The sequence below is a fragment of the Corvus moneduloides genome, chromosome 3, assembly GCF_009650955.1.
Source record: "Corvus moneduloides isolate bCorMon1 chromosome 3, bCorMon1.pri, whole genome shotgun sequence".
Classification (NCBI taxonomy): Eukaryota; Metazoa; Chordata; class Aves; order Passeriformes; family Corvidae; genus Corvus; species Corvus moneduloides.
Window position 1 is genome coordinate 117,639,189 of NC_045478.1, and position 24,795 is coordinate 117,663,983.

The window sequence follows — 24,795 nt, forward strand, 5'->3', positions numbered from 1 at the left end:
TGTTTGTTCACCTCAGTCAGTGGTGAGTTGGCTGTCAATAAACAGAACCTGAAACAGTTCCCAACCCACAGAGCTCTCCAGCTTTGGGGTAGGCTCTGTCACCTGGATGTCGCCCCTCAGCCAGGGATGTCACACCCCAGTCCAAGGGCAGCCAGGGATGTCACACCCCAATGGTACCTGCACAGGCAGAGGCAAAAGGCTCAGTAAAGCTCTGCAGGCACACTGTGACCAGCCTTGGGATCAGGGGGAGGGTTCTGGTAATCCCCAGCCTCAGACAGCACAAGAGCTCTTTGCAATCTGGCATTGGGGTAGAATTTCACTAAGTGCAGCCCTGAAATAGCAGTGCTATATATACACTCCCAGTTGCACTGGGTTAATTGGGCAGCCCAGGGTCTGACATGCGCCAGAGTCAGGATTTACAGGCATTCTCCAGCCACCAACAGTTCTCTGGGACAGCAGAACACCCCGTTCCCCTCACATGATGCAGAGTACACCTTGGATAAGGGCATGTGGCATCCTCCACAATAAAAATCCAGACATTGCAAATGTTCCTGGGATATGAATGAAGACAAATCTACATCCTCTACACTGCAGCCCCTGCTCCTTGCCCACACTGAGTGCATGAGGAACAGCTCAGCATCAGAGAGCTATGACATCACAAACTGGGTCTCAGAGGTGAGAACATGCCCCTGTTATTGGGGTTTCTGTTCACAAATAAAGGATGGATGTCAGGAAGTCACGTTACACTGCTAAACGTGCCTATGTGGAAAGATTGACTAGAAGCAGTAATGAAGATGAATTCTCACTTGCTGCCTGGTGTAGAGCCCTCACTGTGGAAAGGCAAGACAGGAGGTTTGCTGCTGGCAGCACACACGGCACACCTACACAAACCACAGCCAGGGGAAGGCACAGTCTCCCCCCTCTTTTGGGGATTTGGCACCCTCCATAGCTTGCTCAGAGTTTCAGTAGCACAGCTGCTGCCTAGGGAGGAGATACAGCAGCACAAAAGACCAGGAGTCTGCCCATGGATTTTACATCCCTTGTAATCCAGTGGAATATTTGCAGGAGACTGGCAATGCAAACAGCATCTGTGCAGTTAGAATTATTCAAAAAAGACACACACAGTGAACCTAAAACTTTTATAATTTGTGGCATTTAAGGCTGTTACTGTGTTTGCCCAATGCTGGGTTACTACAAGTTGTCAGTAAAAAAAAAAAGACAGAACTGAGATGATTCCCTAGGAAAGGAAGCTACAGAGTGCCTTCTGTCCTTACACACTAACCCCAAACCAAAAAGGAAGGCAGTGAACAATGGAGCACATTGTCACCACTGAACATCCAGGCCAGGGGCAGTTCTGCTCTGCGTGATGCCAGCTGCAAGCATGAGTGTGTAAAATGCCAAAATTGCAGGAACAGGCAGGAGGGGGAAGCAGAGTCGAGTTCACTTTTTTAGTGGTAAAAAGCCTAAAGGTAAACAAGGCAAGAATTAGTGCAAAACTGACATTTATTGCCACTCTCCTGTATTTCTAGAGCATCTTTCAAACTCCTCAAATAAAAAAAAAAGCCCCAAATTGCTAACCCATTTCCCCCATAGTACTGATTAGCAGTGGAGCACATATGTTCACACGGGAAGATCACATGTATGGAAACAGCATATATCTTATTTAAAGATCATTACTGTTGAAGCACTATCTCTACACAGCTAAAAAAAAAAAAAAAAACCACACAAAAAAAACCTCTCAAAGCATAATAGGGAGAGGAAACAGCCAGGATATGAAGCATTACAGAGAAGTCAATCCAACAGGCACACCAGGAGATCAGCTATCCTTCCAAAGATCAGAAAGGCTGATGTGCTAGGAGCCAATTTTTGAACTATGCTAATAATAGGTCAGTCAGCAAAGCTGATGCTGCACATTCAACCAAATCTATGTACAAGCTGCAGGCACGAACACAAGAGACTTTTTTTAATTAAGGAGGCAACAAAGAGACTGCAGGCTGGCTTATGACACACCAGCGGTTCTGTTTACTGCAAGCCCTGCTCAGCTAGAAAACAGACACCAGCCCAGGAAGGCACTTTGGTGGATTTTGGTCAACTTGGACACAAGCTTTCTTTACTGAGATATTTGAACTGAAAATTGTAACAGCAAAACAGTCTCCAGCAGGCAGATCATAAAAATCTTCTTGCATAAAAATTTAAGTTTTCAGTGTTTTGTAACATTTGACATTTACACCCATTTACAGCCAAAGCTTACAAAGTCTCAGTCCTTTTAAACAAAAGACAACCTACAAATCTCATCTTTATGGGAAAGTCATAACCCATGCTCGACAGACAGCAAGGATAATATTTTCACATGATATAAAAGGTTAGGATTGTTCTTAGTGCCCAAGAACTCAGCAGTACATAAATTTGGCTGACTCCAGAGTCATCCTCACTTTCTGGGGTTCTCTGGCTTCCTCACTTCATAAACTGGACCTGTGTTGTGGATTAAACCACAAACCTCATTTTCTATTCCTGCCTCCCTCACAAGAAGGGAGATATTTAGCATTGGGAAATGCTTATTAGAGATCTGTGTTTGATGTAGTACCATTTCCCTAATGGGCCTTGAACAATTTCCATGTTTTGAAAGCAGAGAGATTTCCTTTAAATCAGCAGCCTGGTGGGAAGCTGACCTCCATGAAATATTTCCTCCCATTTTGGCTGTCTGTGGCAATTCCCTACCACTTTCCCTGTCTCTTCATTATGCTCACATGCAGATTTTTAAGTGGTTGGGAAAAAAACATGAGCTGTTCTCAAGTTCCTAATGCCACCATGGTGCCTCCTAATGCTACACCTCAAATTCATGAATCAAAGACTGCAAAACCCAGATTATTTGCTGTGCCACCACTATTACTTTACTGTCTGCTTCAGGTTCACTCCCAATTTCCAGTGTCATTAAGAAGCAAAACCTCACATCACCACAACTCCTTGTCCCAGGGAAGTCCTCATCCAGATTTCCAGTGAAAAGATGAGCAGGACCTCCACAGGACCACCCCCACCTTCCAGAGCCTGAAACCCCTTATCCTTACATTTCCAACTGAAATCCAACAAGCAACCCAACCCCTGCTCTCAAAAATCAGGGACAATCCACTTTCAGCTTCACACTCAGTTCACAGATGCAGGAAAAGGATAAAGGAATAGAGCAAGTTTAGAGCAACACCATTCATTAATCCATTTTACTTTCCCTTCAGAGGGAGAGGATTATGATCTGATATCCAGAGGGTCCTATGGATATAAAACTTCCCCAGTTTTCGTATTATTTCCCTTTGTGCCTGTCTGACGCTGGAGAATGTGCAGACGCAAATGAGAGTTTGTTGGGTTTTTTTGCAGAAGTCCATGGATAAGCATCTGAAGTAGTAGAGCACTGGGAACACAAGGCATCTCATACAGAATAAAAAAAGGCAGCAACAAAAAAACCCACCTGGTAGAATGCCAGGACACAGACCCAAGTAATTCCAACTCCTGTGTCCTACAGCTGAAGCAAAGGCAAACCTGTTCATGTGGCAAAACATGATAGAGGCCCAATCCTCATTATGAAACAGAATTAACAGAAAGGGATGGTGATTGATGAAATTATAAGGATGCTACAAGAATGAGCAGGAAAAGTGAGATTTTCACTGCACACACTAAAATACTCCTTCATAAGGACACCTATGCATTATTTTTTCTCATTCAATTAATTGCATTTATGGTCTCAAGTTTAAGGGTTTAAGTTATTTGGCTTTTTTTTTGTTTACATGCCAGAGAGGGAAGTGTGAATACATGTTTAATGAAGCACTTCTTGGATGTTTTCAGCACTGAGACACACAACTGAGTAACCTTGCTCTTGAATAAATTAAGGCGCACAGTTGAGGTTTGGAGCAGGTATTTTTAAACCTGGTGCTAGTAAATATTCCATTCTCATTAAATTACTAGGTGTATTTCACATATTGATATATTAACTTTGGTCTTTATTGTATGCTTGTCAAATGTACTGTAAAGCATATACAGACCTAATGCAAACATTTTTGACCCATAGGGCAATACAAATACTGACCCAATTGTTTTAAAGCTCTGCTTCAAAAGAGACACAAAAGAACTCTCTTACGTAACAGGCAAAATTCCCACCAGCTGGAAAAATGCCACATCATCTTCCATTTGGATGAGGGCAATGGGATTGCCACAGAATTTACAGATATGCTGAAGCCAAACCTAATCCTCCCGAATCCTACCTACAGCCCACGGGCTCCACTGCCCACATTCACTGTCATCTGTGCTGGGTTTCCAGGCCCCAAGGAACTCAGGACCACATCAGGACACAAGAAGGGAGAGGACCTTCCAAGTCAGAAAAATCCTCTCATCTTTATCATAAGGAGCCACTTCATGCACTCTCATGGCACAAGAGAGCTCTAGCTCAAGGCACAGGATTATTGCTCCAGGCTCTTGTATCAAGTTCACATCCTGTGGCTGAGCTGCAGCATGCTGGCACCAGTTCTGTCATGTGGGAACCCAGAGTGCAGAGAATATTTCTCTGCCTGTTTTGAGGGGTTTCACCCCCCTGAACAACACAGCTTTTGACCTCTGTCCATGGAAAAAACTGCCTACTATTAGAAAAGAGCTAGAAACTACACTAGTGTAAATTAGGTGATAGACTACTATGTAAGATTGTCACAGGGCAAAAAATTTAGATGTTTTGGGTTTGTTAATGTAGTAAATAGATAAAAGCAAAAAAACCATCAAAATGGAGGATTGTTGTTGTTCTCCAAACCTCCTTCTTCTACTACTCCATATTCTGCAGTAAAAGTAGTTTGGGATGACTGGACAAAGAAGTCCACAGTTCCTGGCTGTGTTACTAAATAACTGGTAGAAGAGTAAAAATAATGTATGTTTTTAGTAACCATTGGTTGATTTACCTTTAAAAAGGCCATGTAATCTTGATAATTCAGCTTTCTCCTGTATTCTCTGCTTTGCGCTGTCTGGATCACACTAGTGACTCCTTCTCTGATAAGACTTAATAAACAACTATCAAGAAGCAGCAAAGGCTGAGAGTCCCATTTGTCTCTGGAACCCCTAGCAAGGACTTTAAAAACTCTCCCAATCAGGAGGGGTTTGATTACAGCACAATCAGTGTCACGGTCAGTGATGTTCATACATGGAAACAGGCCTGTCCCTGGAAGAGGAGAAACTACCCCACTCTTTCCCTTGAAAACTGCAAAACTGTTATTAAAAAACTGTACAGTGCAAGTCTCTCTGCATAGAGATACCCTCAGCCTGTCAGTCTGCCAGGAATGGCTGCCTGTGAGTACTTCTGTGGCTTCACCACCCCATCTTCTCAAATACATTTAAAATCTTGAGGTAGGAATGGTGCCATGCACTCCCTGAAGCTGCTTCTCCCTGTAGCTGAAGCCCTCGGTTGGGCTGTGCTGCTGCTCAAATTGCAAGGGGCTGAGGAGGGAACCTCCAGCCTCACATTCCCTCCCAGAGGGTATCTCAGCACTCCCAGTAGCTTCTCAACAAACACTTCCTTTGGACAGACAAGATCAACATCTGTTTGCAACAGGCATTAGAAATTGCTGCTGACTCCCAGGAACTGGGCACTTACGTTGTGTTTCACAACACAGACTGTTAAATCTCTTTGTGGTACAGCAGATGAGATTGGGTCTGCATCCTCTGTGTTTTCTGTGTGCTGCCATGTCACTGCTGTTGCCCAGCTTTTAAAATAAAGGAGAATAAATCAGTATGTGCTAGTGAGAGAGAGGACAGCATATTAACCATCCTCAGACTTTTAAACTCCTAAATGGATCCACCACAAAAGCAGTATCTGCTTTCCTCCTTTCCCTCCTTTTCTTGCAGTGTTAGAATTGCACTGAGTCAATGGCTAAGTGCCTTCTCCCAACATCCTTTTGATTGCATAACAACTTCCAGACAAAGGATGCAGGAGTAATAACGCACAAACTGCCTGACAATATCTTTTTCTTCTCCTAGTCTGCCTATGCATCCATTAATACATTTATGCATAGACAGAAACCAGTCTTTGTCTGGCTTTTCTTTGCAAGCTGGGCTAAACACACCAAATGCTTCCAGCTGCTGCTCATCTCCTGAGAAATGCTTTTGATTATCACTCCTTTTTACTCCAGCAGACTCTCTTCACCTGGTTAAATTTTGATTTATCTTTCTTCCATGCTCACAACCAAAATAACAAATGGAAGAAACTGCACTCCATGTTTAAAAAAAAAAATCAAGAAATTGAGTTCTGTTTCAGTCAGGTCATAAAACACAACACCACAATGAATATTGTCTGGATTTGCTGTAGTTAAGAAACATTACCTAAACAATAAGGTAAGTAACAAAAACTTATCACATTAATTTTTCTTTTTAAAGCCCACGTTGAGAACCATTCAAGTAGTAATATGGAATCAGCCAGCACTCTGCACACAGATGAAGAAAATATTCCAGTATCTTCAGCAACAAAAAAATTTCATACTGAAAAATACTATTAACATCAGAAAGCTGTCCTGCCATCTGTTAAAAACAAAAGGTATCAAAGGTTCTCACTGTTATCAGAAAATAGGGAAATGCTATGGACGCCTCGATTTTGGAGGATTACCTTTCCTGATGACAGCAATGTAAGCTGAAATATGCAAATACACAGTGAGCGTGTCAAAATGCAGGATACCACACGGCTATTACCTAACTGCAAGATTGGAACTTAAATGAAATTACTTAACAGACCTTCACACCACAAAAACTGCCACCCTTTAGTCTTTCACGTGTGGCATATCCTAAGTGGGAAGGATCTCCATGAGCCTGAAACTACAGATCTTGGATTGTTAATGAGGAGCACACAGCTCCTGAGACTACAATGGAAATTGGTACTAACTTATTTATCAGAAAGCTACAAGTGAAAGCAAGTGAACAGTGCACACTGGTCATATATATAAAGCTTGACCCTCAGCAGCCTTTTGGAGCCTCATCTGCTCCACTGCAGCATTACCCAGACTCACTGACGGGGCTGCAAACCCTGCAAGCACTGGCGGCTCATGGAGAGCTACAAGATGGGGTCAGTGACACCAAGGGAGGGCTGCTCTCCACAGGCATCTTCACCAGAGCTTTGGGCTCTGGCTGCACAAAGAGCAATCTCAAGGACTGTCCAGACCCACTGCTAGACAGCAGACACTACAGATTATTTGCCTTTCCCTGCAACAGAGAAGAAACAGAAAAGGAAGGGAACAAGAAAACAATGCCAGAAGCAGCTCAACCAGCCAATGAGTTTGGGAAAGCTGCAGAGCTACAACCACCAGTTCCCTAAGCTAAATAAAATTTAACACAGGGGAGTGGTTGTTTGTTTTGTTTTTCCCTCCCAGTGATTCGTGTAATTTTTGTGTAACTTTACTGATAAGGAGGCAACAGCAGGCAAAGGAGGCAGATTCCTGTTTTAAGCACCACACCATTTACTGTTTCACACAGTGGCAAACAGGACACACAAATGGCTTGAGAGATGGCTGCTGCTCAGGCCTCATCTCCACACCTTTTGTAGTCAGCTCCCAGGAAAACATGCCTGATCAAGGAAGCTGGCAGCAGGCTTCTCCCAGTTCATCACTTTGTTTAGCAAGGCTTATCTTTCCACACACAGAAAATAACAGGCCTTACTCATGACAAAAGCAATTGCTTAAAAAAATAACATGGGGAAAAAAGAGAAAGTGATCACAGAGGTTGTATTGTCCTCGTATTTCTCCACATAGTTCTACTATCATCACAGGATCACTTCACACAAAGAGAAGGATATTAAAGAGAATCTCCTATATAGCCTCCTTTTTCCATGTATTTGCAATTTCACAATAAATATGAACCCAAATACTCTGTAAAAGCAGAAAATGGCATTTCCTTCCCAGTCCTTGCACTATCAGCACCCCAGCAGATATACATTTACTTTCTTTAAGTAGGCACTGCTAGGATGGTGTTTAGAAACAAGCTTCACCTAGTTGTCATGAATTATTAACCAGAAAAATCCCTCTTGTTCTTTACAGAGTCTTGATTTGCAAGTTTAAAAATCAAACTAACACTTAAACTTCTTGCATAAATACCCAACCTTTAAAAAAAATGCTCTGAGCATTATAAATACATTTCTTCATGAATATGAGAACAACAATTCTATAAATAGCTATTCTTCACAGAATTGCTTCAAGACATTGTTTTTACAGACAACAGTAGGAAACTGAAGGAGGTCTTAGTGCCAAACATATTAAAAGTGAAATAAACTCTCCAATCAACTCTGGGTTTCCACTTATTCTTACAGAGTTCATCATTATTTTTTAGCTTATACAATTAGTTTATGCAAGGGAAGGAACAAGCCAAAAGGCTGCACTGCATCCTGGCACAGCCACTGGGTCAGTGTAAATCAGCCACAGCCTTCAACTTCTGAGGGCACTCACTTGGCTGCTCTGGGCAGTAATTTAAAACAACTCTGCACTGTCAACAGATGAACTCACTATTACCCACCACAACCTTGTACAAGCACAGGCAAAGACAAGATTTTCATTATAAACTCCACAATATGATTTCCAAATATACTCACTCAAAACTGTGCTCCATCTCCTCTCAAAAGCAAACATAGGAAGATAAACACGATCTAACGTAATAGCAAATTGCCTCTTCAGCCTGCACATTTCATGTCTGCTATCTCCTCAAGCTATTTTTGCCCCAGTATCTAAACATAAAATCAACAGGAACTCCTGAAAAACAGCTACACAACTGGTAAACCAGGTTTCTGCAGCCAGAATACCACAAGCACACATTTAGTCTTTCTGGCAGATTCTCATACAAGGCCAAAGCTCAAGCACTACCAACTTCAACACTATTTTCAACAGGGAGCCAGTACAAGCACTTACTTGATAAGTACTTGAAAATTCATCTGTACGAAAACAGAAACTGGTTCAATTCCTAGTTTCGATGCAGTGTTTTACTATCATGACTGCAACACTAATTCTCTATTATAAATCTGTCTATGAAACAAACTGCACCCAAGTGCTCAGGGTGCTGACCTCTTTCCCTGTGTTTCCTTGAGTTTCCAGCCTCCAACAGCTGGGAACACGACAGCGGTGGTTCTGAGGGGTGACGTGGATGTGGAATTGGAGCACAGCAGCGATGAATCAGGCCATGAGCTTTCCCAACTGCTCCCCAGCCACGGCAGTGAGCTCAGCACACCAGAATGTTTTTGAAAGTGTCCAGTGAGGATTAGTAAGAACTTGGTGACGTGGCCCACCAGGCGTGGCCAGGGAGCACGTGGATATTAAGGAGGAAGAATTCAAAGGGAGCTATGGCCTCCAGGAATTCTGGGCCTGTCATGCACCACAGACAAAATCCTCTTGTGGAAAGCAAGAGAAACCACAAGCCAACTATGAACCACAAGAGCATCCCAAATGGATCCTTCCTGTCCTTGCCAGGACAAGTATACACCTCACTGGGCATCACAGCATTAACATGGCTGGAATTTACCAAATCTTCCACCCATCTCACCAAGATTTGCACACCAGGGATGAGCCACAGGCCTGTTGCCTTTGCTCTCCAGAAGAGCAGAGGAAGATATGCTGATAAAATGCTTGTCTGCTGTGCCAGGACTGCATGTCACACCACAAAGAAAGAACCATTCTGGAGCTGGAAGCTTTTCTCTTACCTTATTTTGATCTGTCCAGTAGAAGAAAAATCCCTGTGGGTCTGTTCTGAGGATAATTGGAGTCACAACAGTGGAGTCCTGGCAGAGAAACAACAAACAAAAAATCCATGTCAGCACACAGAACACCTAATTATGCACAAGCTGCTTTACCATCCGTGTTAATGAATTGCAACATCTAGAAATTACCCTGAAGGTATCACTAGCAACATGTCACTAAAAGAATTTAGTATCACCTGCCTCATCTCCATTTTTCTGACATAACGTATTTCCATTACTGTGGAGACAACACCAAATAACTCCAGACCTGACAACATGTGGAGTTAATCCAGAGGAGCTGGAAGTAGATGAAGTTAGGCATAACACCCTGAATGTCAAACTAGAGCCCACACAGTAAAGCATTATAGTTAGCAGGAGTCCGCTGCCTACCTTAACCTGACTTCAATTTCAGGTATCAATATGAGCTAAATACCTATAAAATTTACTTTTACAAAGGCTGAATTTGCCTAGAAAACAAGGAATAGCATTCTTTACATTAAGACTTTCATCGGTAACTTTCCATTAGAATTTAACTTTTTTAATAATCAAACCATGAAAATTTTAGTAATGGGAATATGTCTATATTCCACCTCACTTTCAAATTGGTTGAAAACCTGTCTAGTCTGGTAACATCCATAGCTCAAAGTCACTTAAAACCAGGCACGTTTCTTAGTACACTGAGTAAGGCAGCCTTGTTACCTACAAATTCATGTCTTCTGACTGACAGCAGTTCCTGACTCTGGAGACAGAAGCTCTAACCGAAGCCTTTTCTGCAGGTGGGAGTTCATCACATCTCTCCCCATCAGGATTCCCTGGTGCCTAACAATAACAGACACCAGCACAGCCTGCTCCTAAATAGGATTTCTCCTCTCTTTCTCTTCTATTTTTCATGACATCTGTAAAGACACTGCTGTCTCAAGACCTCTACCCATTTTCCAAACTCAATTTAGAAGTTATGGAAGGGGCACAAAAGGGAAAAAGACAAGGGGACAGAAAAATTGCCTAAGCCTCAGCTCCCCAGAAACCCAGGCTAAACAGCTTTTCCTCAGAAAGGATTTATATTGCTGTTGAAGTGCTAAAGGTATTTTACAGCTTTAGCTTTCACCTCTTTCCAAAGCAGTAATGTGTGAGGTCAGTCTATATTGCTTGGAGGAAAAAAAATGGGCTGTAATAGGTTCAAATTGAAATCAAACATATTTAAGTGCAGAGTTTAAGTGCAAGGAAAGTTGATGGAAGTGACACTATTGTAAATAAATAAAACTTAACTTCTCTAAGTGTCATTTCTGATGCAAGTACACTTGTCCATATGTCATCAGTAAAATCCTTTGTGACACAGCACTCCCAGCAATTGGCATTCCTGAAATAGGGAAGCTGAACTGCTCCCAGTTCACAGCTAGGAAAAAAATGAGACCCAAAGCAGCTCAGTGACAGGCCCTGCACCAGCCAGGAGCCTACAGCAGAACAAGGTGAAAGAATAAAATGCCATCAAGCATATTTTTATCTCAGCACAAGAGAAGTACATACTGAAGGGCAAGTTCTAAACAAAGAGAAAATACAAGATCAAACCCTTTAATGAGTGTAGAAGGCCTTTTTGTAACTGGAAGATCCAGGCTTTGGATCTGTCCACAGGTGCACTGACACCCAAATGGTGTCACAGGAGTTTTCAGAGGCTGGGAAGTGTGGCTGTGCCAGTGCCATGGAAATGTCCCAGGTGGGCTCAGAGCTGTCATAAAGCACCACTGACCCTTCATTAAAACACCACCCTTCCCTGAGAGAACAGACACGTAGAATTTGTAGAATCTATTTTCCTCTCATTTCTCTATAGTTTCTAGCATCCTGGACACCTGAACATTGGGTTCTGTGATACAACATGCAAATTTGGTTTTGAAATATATCAGGTCCTGAAGAAATCAATCTGTATCCACAAGCACCTACAAAAGGGCTCTTAGACCTCCACCATTCAAAAACAGGAAAAATCCCTGTTTTGGAAATAAAACTCTCCTTTCTTAGCTTATTTCATTGTGTCATACGCAGCCTGTGTGTGAAAATACAAAATGAGGAAAGGTAAAGAATAAGTGTCCTTCTACCTTTGGAAGAGATAAAAGCAACTTCAGGGGGAAAGAGAAGGAAGTGATGGGAAACAGACACAAAGCAATTATGCTTTAGGATTAGCTAATTTTGCTGGTTAATCATTTCAAATCAGTTGCTTCAAACCAACATGTGTTTGATGACATACAGCTATCAGAGTAATACTTTTGTAGATGTGGGTTGTAAAATGTTGATTAAAATCAGACTCAAGAAAGCGGAGGATGAGGTGGCATAAAGGAAACTTTATCATGACAGGATGAGTCTTAGTCTGGGAATCTCTGCTCCAGAAAGCTGTTTGGTTGTGTTAGGCTTTTTGTTTGGTTGGGTTTGGTTTTTTAATTAACTGTACTACTCTAACATTAGGCACAGCACAATTAATGTGCTGATGAACACGAGAACCCCACACTGTCACAGGATCTGAGAATAACTTTGTACATGTATTTGTGCAACACGTGTCTCAGGAACTCTTCCACGCAGTCAGCAGCAGCAATAAAAGCCACATGCATAATGCTTTGTGTCCTACAAGATAATTATCACTCTTGTAGATCCCTGACAAATGCCACACTCCGTTCTGGGTGTGGAGGAATAGAAAGAAACTTTCTGAGTCAGCTCTGCAAGTCCTTCCCCCTACTCCAGAGTAAAGCAGAGTCCTTGGTCACCTGGAACAGGTCTCTTGCTTTTATACTACTCTGCAGTCAGGGCTTGCAAAGGCAGGAAACAATCAAAAAGACACCTGAAAAACCCTTTTTGGAATATGCATTCAAGAAAAGCAGCAGTTCAAGGCTCTGAAACAGAAATTTGCTTCAACCAACAATCGTCTGGTGCATTTATTTACAAACATTATTGTACTATAAGGGAATAGCTGTGGTTTATGACCCATAATACACACCTGCAGTCATTTATGAGTATCCTGAAGTCCATTAATTCAGCTTCCTCACCCAAAGAGCTGACCTCATAACTCTCCTGAACAGACTGACCAACCACACACAACTCTGAAGAAGAGAGTTATGGACAGGAGACAGTAGAGAAGGAGTAAAGAAAAGACCCAAAACTTCAAGGACAAACAAATCAGGAGCAGACCTTTGTATCGCCTCTAACCCATTCAGATCCAAAAGTGAGAATAAAATGGAAAAAAAATGCGTTGCCCATCTCTAAAGCTGAAGGGTTTGGAAATTAACACATTTAAATGTGTAGTAGGAGTACAGCCTATATCCTATACCCATTCCTCTGGATATCAACAAAGTAAGCAGCCCTTTGAGCAGCAGGCCAGATTCTTGGGGCTATTCCAAGCAGACAAAACAGGTACAGGAGGAGATGACCAAAGCAAAAATCAGCTGTGACCAGAAGGGATAGAAGAAAAAAAAAAAAAAAGGAGAGCATCCCAGTCAATCATGCAAATGACTGGGGGTTGTCAGACTCTTTAAATGCCACTGTGGATGCTCATGCCAAGCAGCAGCTTGGTTTCCAAGAGATTCCTTCTGCAAATTCCTTGAAAGAAAGAGTGGCCCTAACCTGACAGTCCTGGTGTGCTGTGTATCATACCAGTCTCAGCTTAAGTGAATAATTTTCTTGAAGGGCTTTTAATTTCACCTTTAAAAGTCCTCCACTTTTTTATTTGCTGACTTCAGGCCAATTCTCTACTTTCCTCCAATATCACAGTCTCAAATGAGTAATGTGGCTGTTCTATACTTATTCCATTAAGTTGCCTCTTAATTGGCTGTCCAACCTCAGATCCTGCATTAGCAATATTCTCTGGTTTATACTTTTAAACAAAGAGGCTTCAACTTTATGCCCAGAAAGGGCCACAAGGAACTTTGGGATCCTTACCAGCCAGGCACAGCAGAACACAAGCACAGAGGACCAACGGACAAGTCCATAATTAAATGACAGCCAGATAATTACTTCATGGTCTGATTTTAAGAGTGGGTCCCTCAGACTACACCTAACATCAGTGAGCAAAAAGTGCCACCTCCATTTCATTACTACTGACCCATAAAGATGATCAAACAAAGAAAATCAGTGAAGAGGGTGAAAACTTTGGTTTCTGACTTGATATATCAGAGCACCACCATGACCTGGCTGTGCACAAGAGATGGAGCCTTTTACTCAACCATGAGCCAGATAAGTTTGTGTTTTAATAAACCACGTATCGATAATGATGATGCTGCTTAGAAACAGCTGCAGTCAAAATTCACATCAAAAGATTTTTAAAAGAAAAGCAGAGCAGCCTCTGTCCTCAGCTCTTCTGACAGATGGGGCTCATGACACTGCCTTATTAAGGCTGACTGTTCTTTCCTTGGTTCACCTCGGATTTTCAGAGACACTGAACATCTCCAAATATAACCTGAAAACTTTTACACATCATTATTTCACTTGCTTGAACCTTCTGGAAAATTTCTGCCAAAATGCTTTGAAACACAAAGCTAAGAAATATGGACTCTTTCTGGCAGAGGCAAAATATTCTTGAGCATTTCTTTCACTTTGGCAAAAGGGCTTGAACTCTGGTTGAACAATGGTGTAAGATGTGGGGACAGTCCCTAAAAAGAGCTATCTTGCCACCCCACAAATCAGGTGGATTCCAGGCCTGAGGGAAGCAGAGAAGGAGTAAAGGATAAGGGATAGCAGTTTCCACAGGGTCAGCAGACACATTAGCTGTAAATTCCATAATACACTGAGTGTACTCAGACTGGAACTAAACAGGATTACCCAAACAATCAGAACTATGAACTTCTTCAGGCTGACAGCTGAACTATAAGTGAAAGGGAGAAAGTTCTCATCCCATTTGCAGTGACCCCCTGAAATAATCTGGAAGGGCAAAGAATTTTACTGAGGGCAGGGGAACCAGATCTGCCACATAAGTTAACAGGTTGCAAGAAGAAAGCATTGGGGAAGGTGAAATGAATGCTGGAGGCTGGAAGGACCAAAAAAATCAAAACTGAATTGATCTTACAGAACTGTAAAATGAAATTCCACTTGTTCAACAGGAACATGCAGGAAGATATCCTTCACTATCAGAGTGGCTAAACCCTGAAGAAATTTTGGTGATGGCACCACAGAACAGAAGTCATCATCCTGCTGACCAAAGACTGCAAGTTTCAAAGATCTACCTTGAGTGGGATTTGTTTCTCTGAAGTCTGTCCTACCCCAACCCATTTCTCAGGATGTCCCCACACTCAAGCTGAGGATCTTCTTACTGCCTGAGTCCTTAAATGTGGCAAGCTAAACAGTCAAGAAAGACAGAACAAAGGGAGAACTTCAGAGCAAAAGCAGCCAAATGACAGCCAGGAAGATTTTTATCTTGGCCAAAAAGTTCTTGTGTGATGCTGCGAAAATCATTTAAACCAGTCTGCTCATCAGCATAAATGCTGCATTCTGATTTTGAGAGAACGTTGGAATTATATCTCCACATCTCATTTTCTAATTTTCAGAGATGCTGAGCCCAAACTCATCTTAAGTCACTGGGGAAGCATTCTGAACATCTGACTCTATGGTTCTGCAGGCTGAAAACTAGGTCCAACTTATCTAATCACAGATTAAAAATTAGCAGATTTTTAATGCAGGTCCAAAAAAAAAGACCAACAACAGTACAATTGGAAGCATTCTGTCATTTAATAAATCACATATAGATAATGATGATGCTTCTTAGAAACAGCTGCAGTCAAAATTCACAACAAAAGATGGGCCTTGTGAAAATAAATTGAAAAGTGCTTATGAAGCAGTTACTTTATAATAGATAAAAGACTCCACAGTGAGTAGTTAACTGTGTGTTAACTATTTCAATACAGCTTTCATTAAAAATAAAGTCTTGAGCATTCAAACACTAAAGCGAAGAAAGCACACAGTGCACAACCCAAATTCACAGTCAAACTTCCTTTTCCCAAAGAATGCTCTTTTATTTAGGAGTTCTTTTCTGGTTTTGACTTTCCCAGGTACCCACCAACACTCCAAAGGGCTCCAAAACTACACTAACAGAGATGTCATCTATGACTTAAACATCAGAGCTTCCCAGGCAGGCATCTAACCCATCTGCAGCAGATCCAAATCTTATTCCTGCCCACCCCCCCCCCCTTAAGTTATAAAGAGCTTTCCAATGGAGTTAACCAAGTTCAGGCTTTCCCATTTACTAAATATTAACTCTTTAAAATGGTAAACTCAGTCTCCTATGTTGCAAAAGACCAAAACCACAACTTATACTCATTCAAATAAAATACTTTTAAATAGCCCAGAGCTGATACTTGTTTACTACATAAAGATTAGCAACAAAGAAGAAACAACAAAAACTCTAGAACTTCCCTCCAAACTGAAAGTGTTCACAAAAAAATAAACTCTTCAGCTTATTGTTTTAGTTTTATACACACAGAACAACAGTTGCTCATTTTTCATGTCCTCACTAATGTACTGGAGTGGCAGGCTTGTGCACAGCTTAAAAACAAACAAAAAAGGCAGGGGGGGAAAAGTTACTTAAAATAACTTCTGAAAAATTCCAAGTTGTTTATTTGTTTCATCTCAGCTCATCCGTAATAAAGATACTCTGTTACATCTACTTGTAAGGTCAAAGGGGATACTCTTGATAATCTTTAAAAGAATTCTAAACAAAGCAGCCTGCAGATTTCCAAAGCATTCACTCTGAGCTCAAAAATGCTTTATTAAGACAAAGTGCTCTAAGAGAAAGTCATTCAAAGAGAAATTAAAAGACCTGAGTTTGTTTTTGCTGCTCACTTGGGGAAGTGCTGTAGCCACTAAGCAATGCTACCTATCAGGTTTGTTTGCTGCATTAATCCAATGCTTAGGAAAAAAAAAAAAAAAACATGGCTAGAAAATTGGAATCCTGACCCTCAATTTAGGTAGAATTCACCTTAGCAATATAGTTAATTTAAAAGTGAAAGTAAATAGTGTGAGCCACAGAGAGATCAGTCAAAATCTTTATGCGTAGTACATATTATCACTAGGGAAGATAAGAAAGCCTTTAAGCAAGAAATGAAAACAAACCTATTTGTGAACATACGCCACCATATTAACTTGTTACGGTGTGCCAATTACAGCTCTCAGAAAATATCAGCTCAGCTGTGCTCTGGCTGTTGAGCTACTTAAAGACTCAGTTATGTCTATCTTGTTCCCGCTACAGGCCAGACAAAAACAAAGAAATCAGCCAGGGCAGATTTCAGCCCTTAAGATAGATAATTCCTGGGAGAAGTTGCTCTTTATACTCAGGTTTCATTCCCCTTCTCAGCCTAGAAACACGTTCTGCTACATTAAGCTTAACCCCCTACCAAAAAAGGCTTCACCTTTGGACTTAATTACATCCTTTTTTTTTTATTAAGCTGCTTTAAAATTCCCACCAGGAAGAGCTGCTATCACCTGGGTACCACCACAGCAGAGGGAATCAAGCCAGCTCTTCCCAAGCCTTCCCTCTCTCTCACTTCTGTCTAGGAGTATGAGAGCACAGCTGTTCAAAGCCAGACAGCGGCCAGAAGACTCAGTCTCTCCCAGCAGTCGAGGAGAAGTAGCTATAGAGGTTCAACTCAAGAAACAACTTGAGGAAGCCAGTGCTCTGCCAACCACCATCTGAAACCAGGCACACACATGGATACAGCCACAAAAAAAGACCTAAGCAACCAGCCACATTTATCTTTCACAGATTCTAAGAGCAGCTACTTCTGCTTCTGCTCAGTGCCTTGTGAATCCAAAACTACACATCAAGAGCAACATATCATTCTAATATTTGCTTTCTGACCTGTAATACTCTTACAGAATAAAACAAAGCATAAGTTACGGGACAACAATAATCTCTTTGACTTTAGTGCTTTACACCCTGATCCCAGATGGAATTTGTGAACAGGCTATTAAGCATTGGATGGTGGGAGCAGTATTACATCCAATCCAAAGGCACAAAAGAGTGACTCGTCTTGCAAAGCCAAAACTTCTTAATTGATTCTTAATGCTTCTCCAGTTTAGAAACTGAAGATGGTCTGCAGAGGAAATGGAATTCCAAGAATTCCACCTGCCTGTATGTGATCTGGAGTAGCTGATGTGACCTCCTCCTCTCCACTTCCCCAAGCTCAGGCACCGCATTTCTCTTTCCAGCTGGATCATCCCCAAGTGCAGGGGCAGCAGGCACTGGATGAGGCTCACAGGTGACACACAGCAGATGTCAGTGCTGTTCCTCAGAGAGAGGGTCCATGTGAATTGTCTGTACCACATCTGCTATTAGCACATCAGTTGCTGATCAGGTACAGAGCTACAAGAGCCTCAGGATGGGAAGTCCATGCATGGACTGGTTTTCAAGTCTGTATCACCACAGCTTTTGTCAGACTGCTCTGCCCACCTTGTGACAGTCTCCTTCTCAAAGCTGGCAAATACTTTCTGTAACAAACGTTACTCTACACAACATGAAATTCCTCAAACGCCTCTCAGGCTCTGGTTTAAATGCTTCCAGCATTCCCATTTAAAATTCTCTGTGGTTTAAAGCTCAGCTAGAAAAATTTTGCTTTGGGCTGAAACTTGGTACAAGTCATAAAAAGTCACAACAACCACTTCTGCTTCACAAAATGCAAACAAAAGTCAGTAGGACCATATTTAAACTGCAACACAAAATGGAAGGGACCAACAAGGAGAGGACAGAGGCTGCCCCAGTGCACAGGCAATGTGGAAGAACTGAACTCCCACTCTCACACAACATGAGAAGAAATAGTGCATAATAAACATCAGCACATGAGCCTGGCTTTTCTGAAGAGCCCTGGTAGCACAGCAGAGCCAAAGTGCTCATTATGGTCAATTGTGTTTTACTGTTACATGTTGTAGTTTACTACTTCTTATTAGAGCCTATTGTTTCGCTAGCGAGTTTGTGCATGCCTGTTTACATGAGAGACCACAGAGGTTCACATTCAGCAACATCCTTTTTAAAAGCTCTCCAGCAGATTAATTTCACAGAAAACTAAGACTCTGAAGTGGTTAATGGCTACTCAATGGCAAATGCTTTTCAAAGTCACTGAACATGCATTTGTCTGAATGCCTACGTACAGCCAGAGTGGCAAAGGAGAGACTCACTTCCCTTGAAACCTTGGATTTTGTGGGGCTTCCACTGCTGAGAACATTATAGGCAAGACAGGAGAGCTGAGGTGTGGGAAATGTGCAGACACACACAATGCACAGTCAAGAATGAGTTAATGCTAAAGTTCTTCATCACAGTGGGGCTAAATAGGCATCAACTTTCACAAGGCTGCCAACAAAGCACTCAAACACGACAGGACTCATCTCAGTCACACAGTCCAGGTAACACCTGTGGCCTGCTGAGTAACACCTTTAACCTAAAATGCATGTCTTTCTCCAGAATTTAGCCATGTTTTATTACTGCAGACTTTAGGTATACAATCTTTTTACCAACTAGCCTATAGCAGACAGGTTATCCAGTGAACATCTGCTGTGCATAGAGAACACCTCTTCATCTTCTAATTCTATCTATATGATTATTATTCGGGAAATAGCAGTCAAACTAATAATTTTAAACTGTTGCCTGATGGCTTGGACTTTCAGTCTGGAGACTTAAATCATCATTAACTTGACCTCTGCGTATACACATGGAAACTCCTTGGTAGCTTACCAAAAATAAAACAATAACTGCAATGACAAGGCTGCCTTTTCCTATCCTAAGGAAAATGTCAACCAAAAGAAAGCATTTTCTCAGGGAAGTCATTCAAGCCTAGTTCCTGAACATAAATAACATGTATCAAGCCACTGTTTGGTACTGCGGACAAGGTCAGTTTGCCGAGCCTATTAAAAATATGTGTAAGCTTATTACTGTAAATAAAACTTCACACCACAAGCTGTTTGGTTTCTGATGTTCTCTCTCTCCTTGAGAGTGTTTATCGCAGGTTTACAGGGGTCAGGCTCACACATTTGGCTGCTGGACAGGCTGAAAGCAACGGCAAAAGAGAGACATAAGCCAAGAACAGTGGTTACACATGAACTGCTCCTTCTCCCTCCCTGCCGTCCCTCCAGTTGTTGCTGTGGATGTCTTTAACAGCCAAGCTCACAGCAAAAACACAACAGCTCTGAAAACAAGTCATTCTCAACAATTCTGCTGATATTCAGACTGCCTGCCTTCTTTCCCAACCATTTCTCTACCACAGCCCAAGTGTCACGATGCCTCTCTGCCTCCAGACACCACGCACAGACATACTTTTTGGGGCACCTGCTCCTCCACACACAACTGAGACACCAACACCCAGTGTTGTACTGCCGGAGCAAAAGCTAGCAGAGGACTCATCCTGCTTTCCTTCTCTGCAGCACAGCAGGCTTTGAAAAAGGCGACTCTTCTGTTTAGCTTCCCTTTCCTCTCAAACTGTCCCGGGCATAGCCAGCATGCCAAGAAAGAAATCCCAGCTACCGAACAGTTGCTCTACCAAAGGTGAGGTGGAAACCGCACTCCTTTGCTATGTGAGGCAATACAAGTGTAAAGGGCTGGGAAGCAGCAAGTAGTAAGGGAAAGCAGATGAGATGTTGAGGCAAGTCTCATGCCCGAATTAGCCAAGAAAGAAGAGTGTCTTCTGCAGAGGAAGTAAGATGACCAAGGGTATCCTAACTGTAAGCCCTGGGAGAACATATCCAGGGCTTGACAACCCCACCAAAACGAGAGACAGCGAGAGGAGCAGGAGCCAGAAGGAAAAGGAGAGGCTGGGAGGAGGAGATGGCAGATAGAACGAGAGAACAGGTTGAAACAACTATGTTACAGAGGTGGCAACACGCACAGTAAAACACGGGAGGCGGGAGAAGACGCTCGCGAAAGGAGCCAGCTCAACACACCTCGCACCGGCCAAGCGCAATTAGACAGGAGAGCCCTCGGAGAAAGTTTGCCCGGCATACGGCCGCCGGTTCAACACCGCCGCTCGGCTCGGGCAGCACACGACGGGGACACATCTGTCGCCACCCCCGCCGCCCCGCACCTGCCCTCCGCACCGAGCAGGGCAGGGCCCGGAGCGCTCCCACCCGATCGATCCGTAACCCCACCGTGCCCCTGCCGGGGGAAGCGGGGGCTACTCACATCGTCCCACTTGACGAATTTGACGCCTTTCTTGAGGGTTTCGGAGACGCAGACGGGCTTGAGCTGCAGAGCGTGCACCCCTGGCTGTGCCCCGGCCATCTGCACCGCATGGACGCGCTCGCTCTGCCCCGGCGCGGAGGAGCCGCGGGAAGCGGCCGCTGCAGGAGGGACTCCGGGGCGCCGGAAACCCGGGAGAGAGGCCGGCAGAGGCGCCTGGAGCGGGCAAGGAGGCGGCTGCCCGAGCAGCGAGGGCGAGAGGCTTCACTGGCGCTGGCCCAAGGAGCTGGCGCGGCAGCGGCCGGGGCGAGCCATGCGGCGGCACATCCTCTATATACCGCCGGCCCGCCCGCTCCTCTCACACACACGCACGCACGCAGGGCACGGAGCCGCGGCGCTGCCCGCTCCGCTCCGCTCCCTCCCTCCTCGCCGCTCCTCCTCCCGCCCCGCCAGGCTCGGCCCCCGAGGTTCCCCCGCGCCCAGGGCAGCGCCGGCGGCGCCGCGGCGCCACCTCCCGGCCACCGCCACCGCCCGGCCACCGCCGCCCGCTGCTCCTGGCCACCGCCGCCCGGCACTTGCCTTCCGCGGAGCGAAGCCCCGAGCAGCCGCCTCGGCTCCTCCGGAAGACAGAAGGACGGCAGGGAGACGCTGGGAATGGGAGATCCGTCTCCCTCCGCGGGAAGCACGCGTGGGGCTCCGGTACCGCACCGAAATGCCCGCCAAGGGAGCGAGGGTGAGTGTCCACGCGTCTCGTCCCACTGAGAGACGCGACCAGGAGAGGTCTCTCGGGCTGCAAAGGGGGTAAGCACAGAATCACACAATGGTTGGGGCTGGAAGGGACCTCTGGAGATCATCCAGTCCCACATCCCTGCCAAGGCAGGGTCAGCTGGAGTGACACAGGAACGCATCCAGGTGGGTTTGGGATGTCTCTAGAGAGGGAAACTCTAGGGCAGCCGTTCCAGTGCTCTGCCACCTTCAACATTAGAAGTTCTCCCTCATGTTGAATGCAACTTCTTATCTTTTAGTTTTAGTTTTGAGGGAGTAGTTATGGCAAAAGCAGAGCAGAGGGACAGCACTGAGCCTGCACAGTGATGCCAAAAGAGGAACAACTTTTAATTGAAAGAGCGGCACAAACAATTCCCATCAAAGCTTCGTGCTTTAAATACACAGAAATTGCTTTACCACAGCTTTTTAAGATGAAGAGGCTTCCTCAGAACAAAGGCATGTGACCTTAAGTCAGTTTTAGGTATACTCAACTCAAAAGGCATAAAGATGGCAAAACGTCCTCTCACCCAGCAAAATTCTAAATCCAGAAGTTTTAAGGGAATCTTTTTGAAGAACAGAGTTATATGTGCTCTGCCAATGACCTTCTCTCTGATAGAGTCCCTGTGCAGTCACAGACATAAAGCATCAGATGACACAGCGCATGAGATTTCTAATTTCTCTGTATGGGTTTCCAACTGACCCTTGGGATTTAGGAGCAGCAGGCCAAACTTCTGCTACAGACAAAGCAAATGACATAGAAAAAAGTGTCTTTGTATGTATTTTTAACCTAGTACAATTTTGAAATATCATTCCTCCAAACTAAGTATTTTTTCTTCAATCTGAGTGGAGATGTTGGCTCTGTTTCTTTAATTAAAAAGCTACAAAACTGGCATATTGGATCGCTGATTTGCTCTCACTATAAAGAGTTGCTAAAGCTTTTCCTCTGGTCCTTTTCCAGATTCTTCTCCTTCAACAAAAAACTTTTGATTGCCTTTAGTGGGAGGTGAATCTGCTCCTTTACGATAGCCCATTCACGCAGCATACGCATTTCAAGGTCAATTAACCCATTTGATCTATTTTTTGTTCTTATTAACCTTCCCTGCAAACATGGGTGTCACATCAGTCAGGATGAGAGCCTGTTCTCTCCCTGCTGTGCTTTAATTCCCAGCCATTTGCCATGACTTAACCAATAACCAATTCTGAGTTTGGCTGCACTGATGCCTGGGGTTGCTCCATGATGGGGGAAAAGGGAGAGATTTTCAAGACCATTTTCACAACTGCCTTTTCATCTCATTTCATATAGCATGCAGAAGAATGAAAATAATACTAAAATCCCCAGAAAATAAGAGCAGAGAGTACTGATGCTACAATACTTACTCATGATCCCTTAAGCACTTGCATTCCCAGTAGCCTACTAAAATCAGATCTTGGGAAAATGTAAACCTGCCAGCGATGGTGGCATTTCTGTGGCAGTTCTCAACAAATCCACAATCCACTTTCACTTGGCCTGGCCTCATTTAGAGTCTTTGCTAGGGAAAAACAAATCCCAATTTATGATATCTCAGGATTCCTGATGATGCCATAGGCTCCCAGCAACCATTGATCTGAACATGGAAGAGGCGGGCCTATGGATTAGGATAGGCTCTGATACTGGTCCCTGTCATTACAGATATGAAGTTTTGTCTGGAGCAGTTTTGTGGTTTTTCAGATTTGACTATTTTAATCTGATAGTACTTGTCTGAAAAGAAACACCCCTTTTATATGGCAGAAATCTAATGGATTTTGCATCAAAAGGAAGAAGCAGCACAAAAGGAAGTGGCATTATGCCTGTGCCTTTTAAACAACAGCTCTGGAAAGTGCTTATGATTCAGCCTGTGCTGAAATCCTGGGCTCTGTGAAATCAGTGGGAATTTTAGTTTCAACCCAGATAGCTGGCTCATGTGTTACTGCTATTGCTTAACTAGCATCTGCTCCAGCAAGGAGCACATTTCTTGGTACCTAGAACATACTGCAAACAAATTCAGTGTGTGTCTCAATCTAGTTCCTTTTCTATGAAGCATGGGATCAGTGACCTGGAAACCATCTACACTCAGCAGGATTGTTACACCCAGAAAGAGTATGAAGGTCTTGTCATTAAATGATTGGACCAAGCATGGCAAAAGAAGAACCAGGCACCTTCCTCCAAAGCCTCAGGAAACATCTAAATGCTTATCTTCTATTTTTTCTCCTCTCAGTCCCTTTCAATTCCAAGGGTGAAGGAAAGATGTGGTGCTAGGGAAAAAAAAAAAAAAAAAAAACACACCTCAGCAATGGACTTACTCAGGTAGTTATTCCAAATCGTACAAATTAGATGTGATACCTGCTGGTCTCATGTTGCTGCAAGAACTATTTCAGGATGTTTTCATTTCTCTAGGTTCAAAAATCTCAGCCTAGACAGTAAAGTTATTGCCTTGCATAGATAATACACATTATTTGAATGCAATATACCCATAAAGCATTATTTTTTATACAAGGGGCTTAGGTACCAATGTTTCATTTCCAGAGGAATGACTGAATACACGATGTTTTAGATACACATCTGGAAATGTGTGTAAACAAATCAAGAAAGGAGCAATAACTGATTTAAATAACAGATGGCTTTGACCAAAGTCAGGTCAAATGAAGACATGGCAAAAGCTACACAGAAACACTGTATATGAAGTGATATCAGAAATGCACCAAAACCTAAATTTATTATTTTAAATTTGGTTTCAGAGAAATATATATGAGAACTCTATTTCACTTGCTATCCTGAGTTTATTGGTGTAATTTTAGTTTTTGAAAAGAAGCAGTCGCCTCAGCCTTGAAAATGCTTCACTGCAATGGTGCACTGAACATACTAAGAGTTAAACATAGTGTTTGCAGGATTTGGGATTAAAGATAAACTCAGCTTCACCAGAAGTATATCATCCTAACTGCATTTTAAATTGGGTCAAATTACACTTCAATTATCAGTGGGAGCAGGATCATTAAATTCTATGGAACAACTCCAGAAGAGAAATATAGAAAATGTGACCCTATCTCTTGATAAAAGATCAGTCCTTCTGATAAAAAGCTCCTTTCACATCATGCAGACAGCAAAGCTCACACCTGATCAATGCAACAGCAGTGCCACAAGGTGTGGTGAAGCTGCCTTGTGTGT

The 24,795-nt window shown here is 43.2% G+C and overlaps 1 protein-coding gene and 1 long non-coding RNA gene across 4 annotated transcripts in view; one reads left to right on the forward strand and one right to left on the reverse strand.

Moving 5' to 3' along the window:
• The window catches only part of PLCB1 (phospholipase C beta 1), a 352,437-nt gene extending 331,145 nt beyond the window's left edge, over positions 1-21,292 (reverse strand). For all 3 annotated transcript variants that reach the window (XM_032103715.1, XM_032103716.1, XM_032103717.1), the window contains exons 1-2: positions 20,853-21,292; positions 9,689-9,766 (exon numbers count right to left, since the gene is read on the reverse strand). In XM_032103715.1, the coding sequence (XP_031959606.1) occupies positions 9,689-9,766; positions 20,853-20,951 (177 nt within the window). In that variant the 5' untranslated portion in view covers positions 20,952-21,292. The remainder of the gene's footprint in view (positions 1-9,688; positions 9,767-20,852) is intronic.
• An 84-nt stretch (positions 21,293-21,376) lies between these two features.
• Positions 21,377-24,795, forward strand: part of LOC116441616 — a 40,704-nt gene continuing 37,285 nt past the window's right edge. The window contains exon 1 of the long non-coding RNA XR_004239175.1: positions 21,377-21,582. This is a non-coding gene — a long non-coding RNA (uncharacterized LOC116441616). The remainder of the gene's footprint in view (positions 21,583-24,795) is intronic.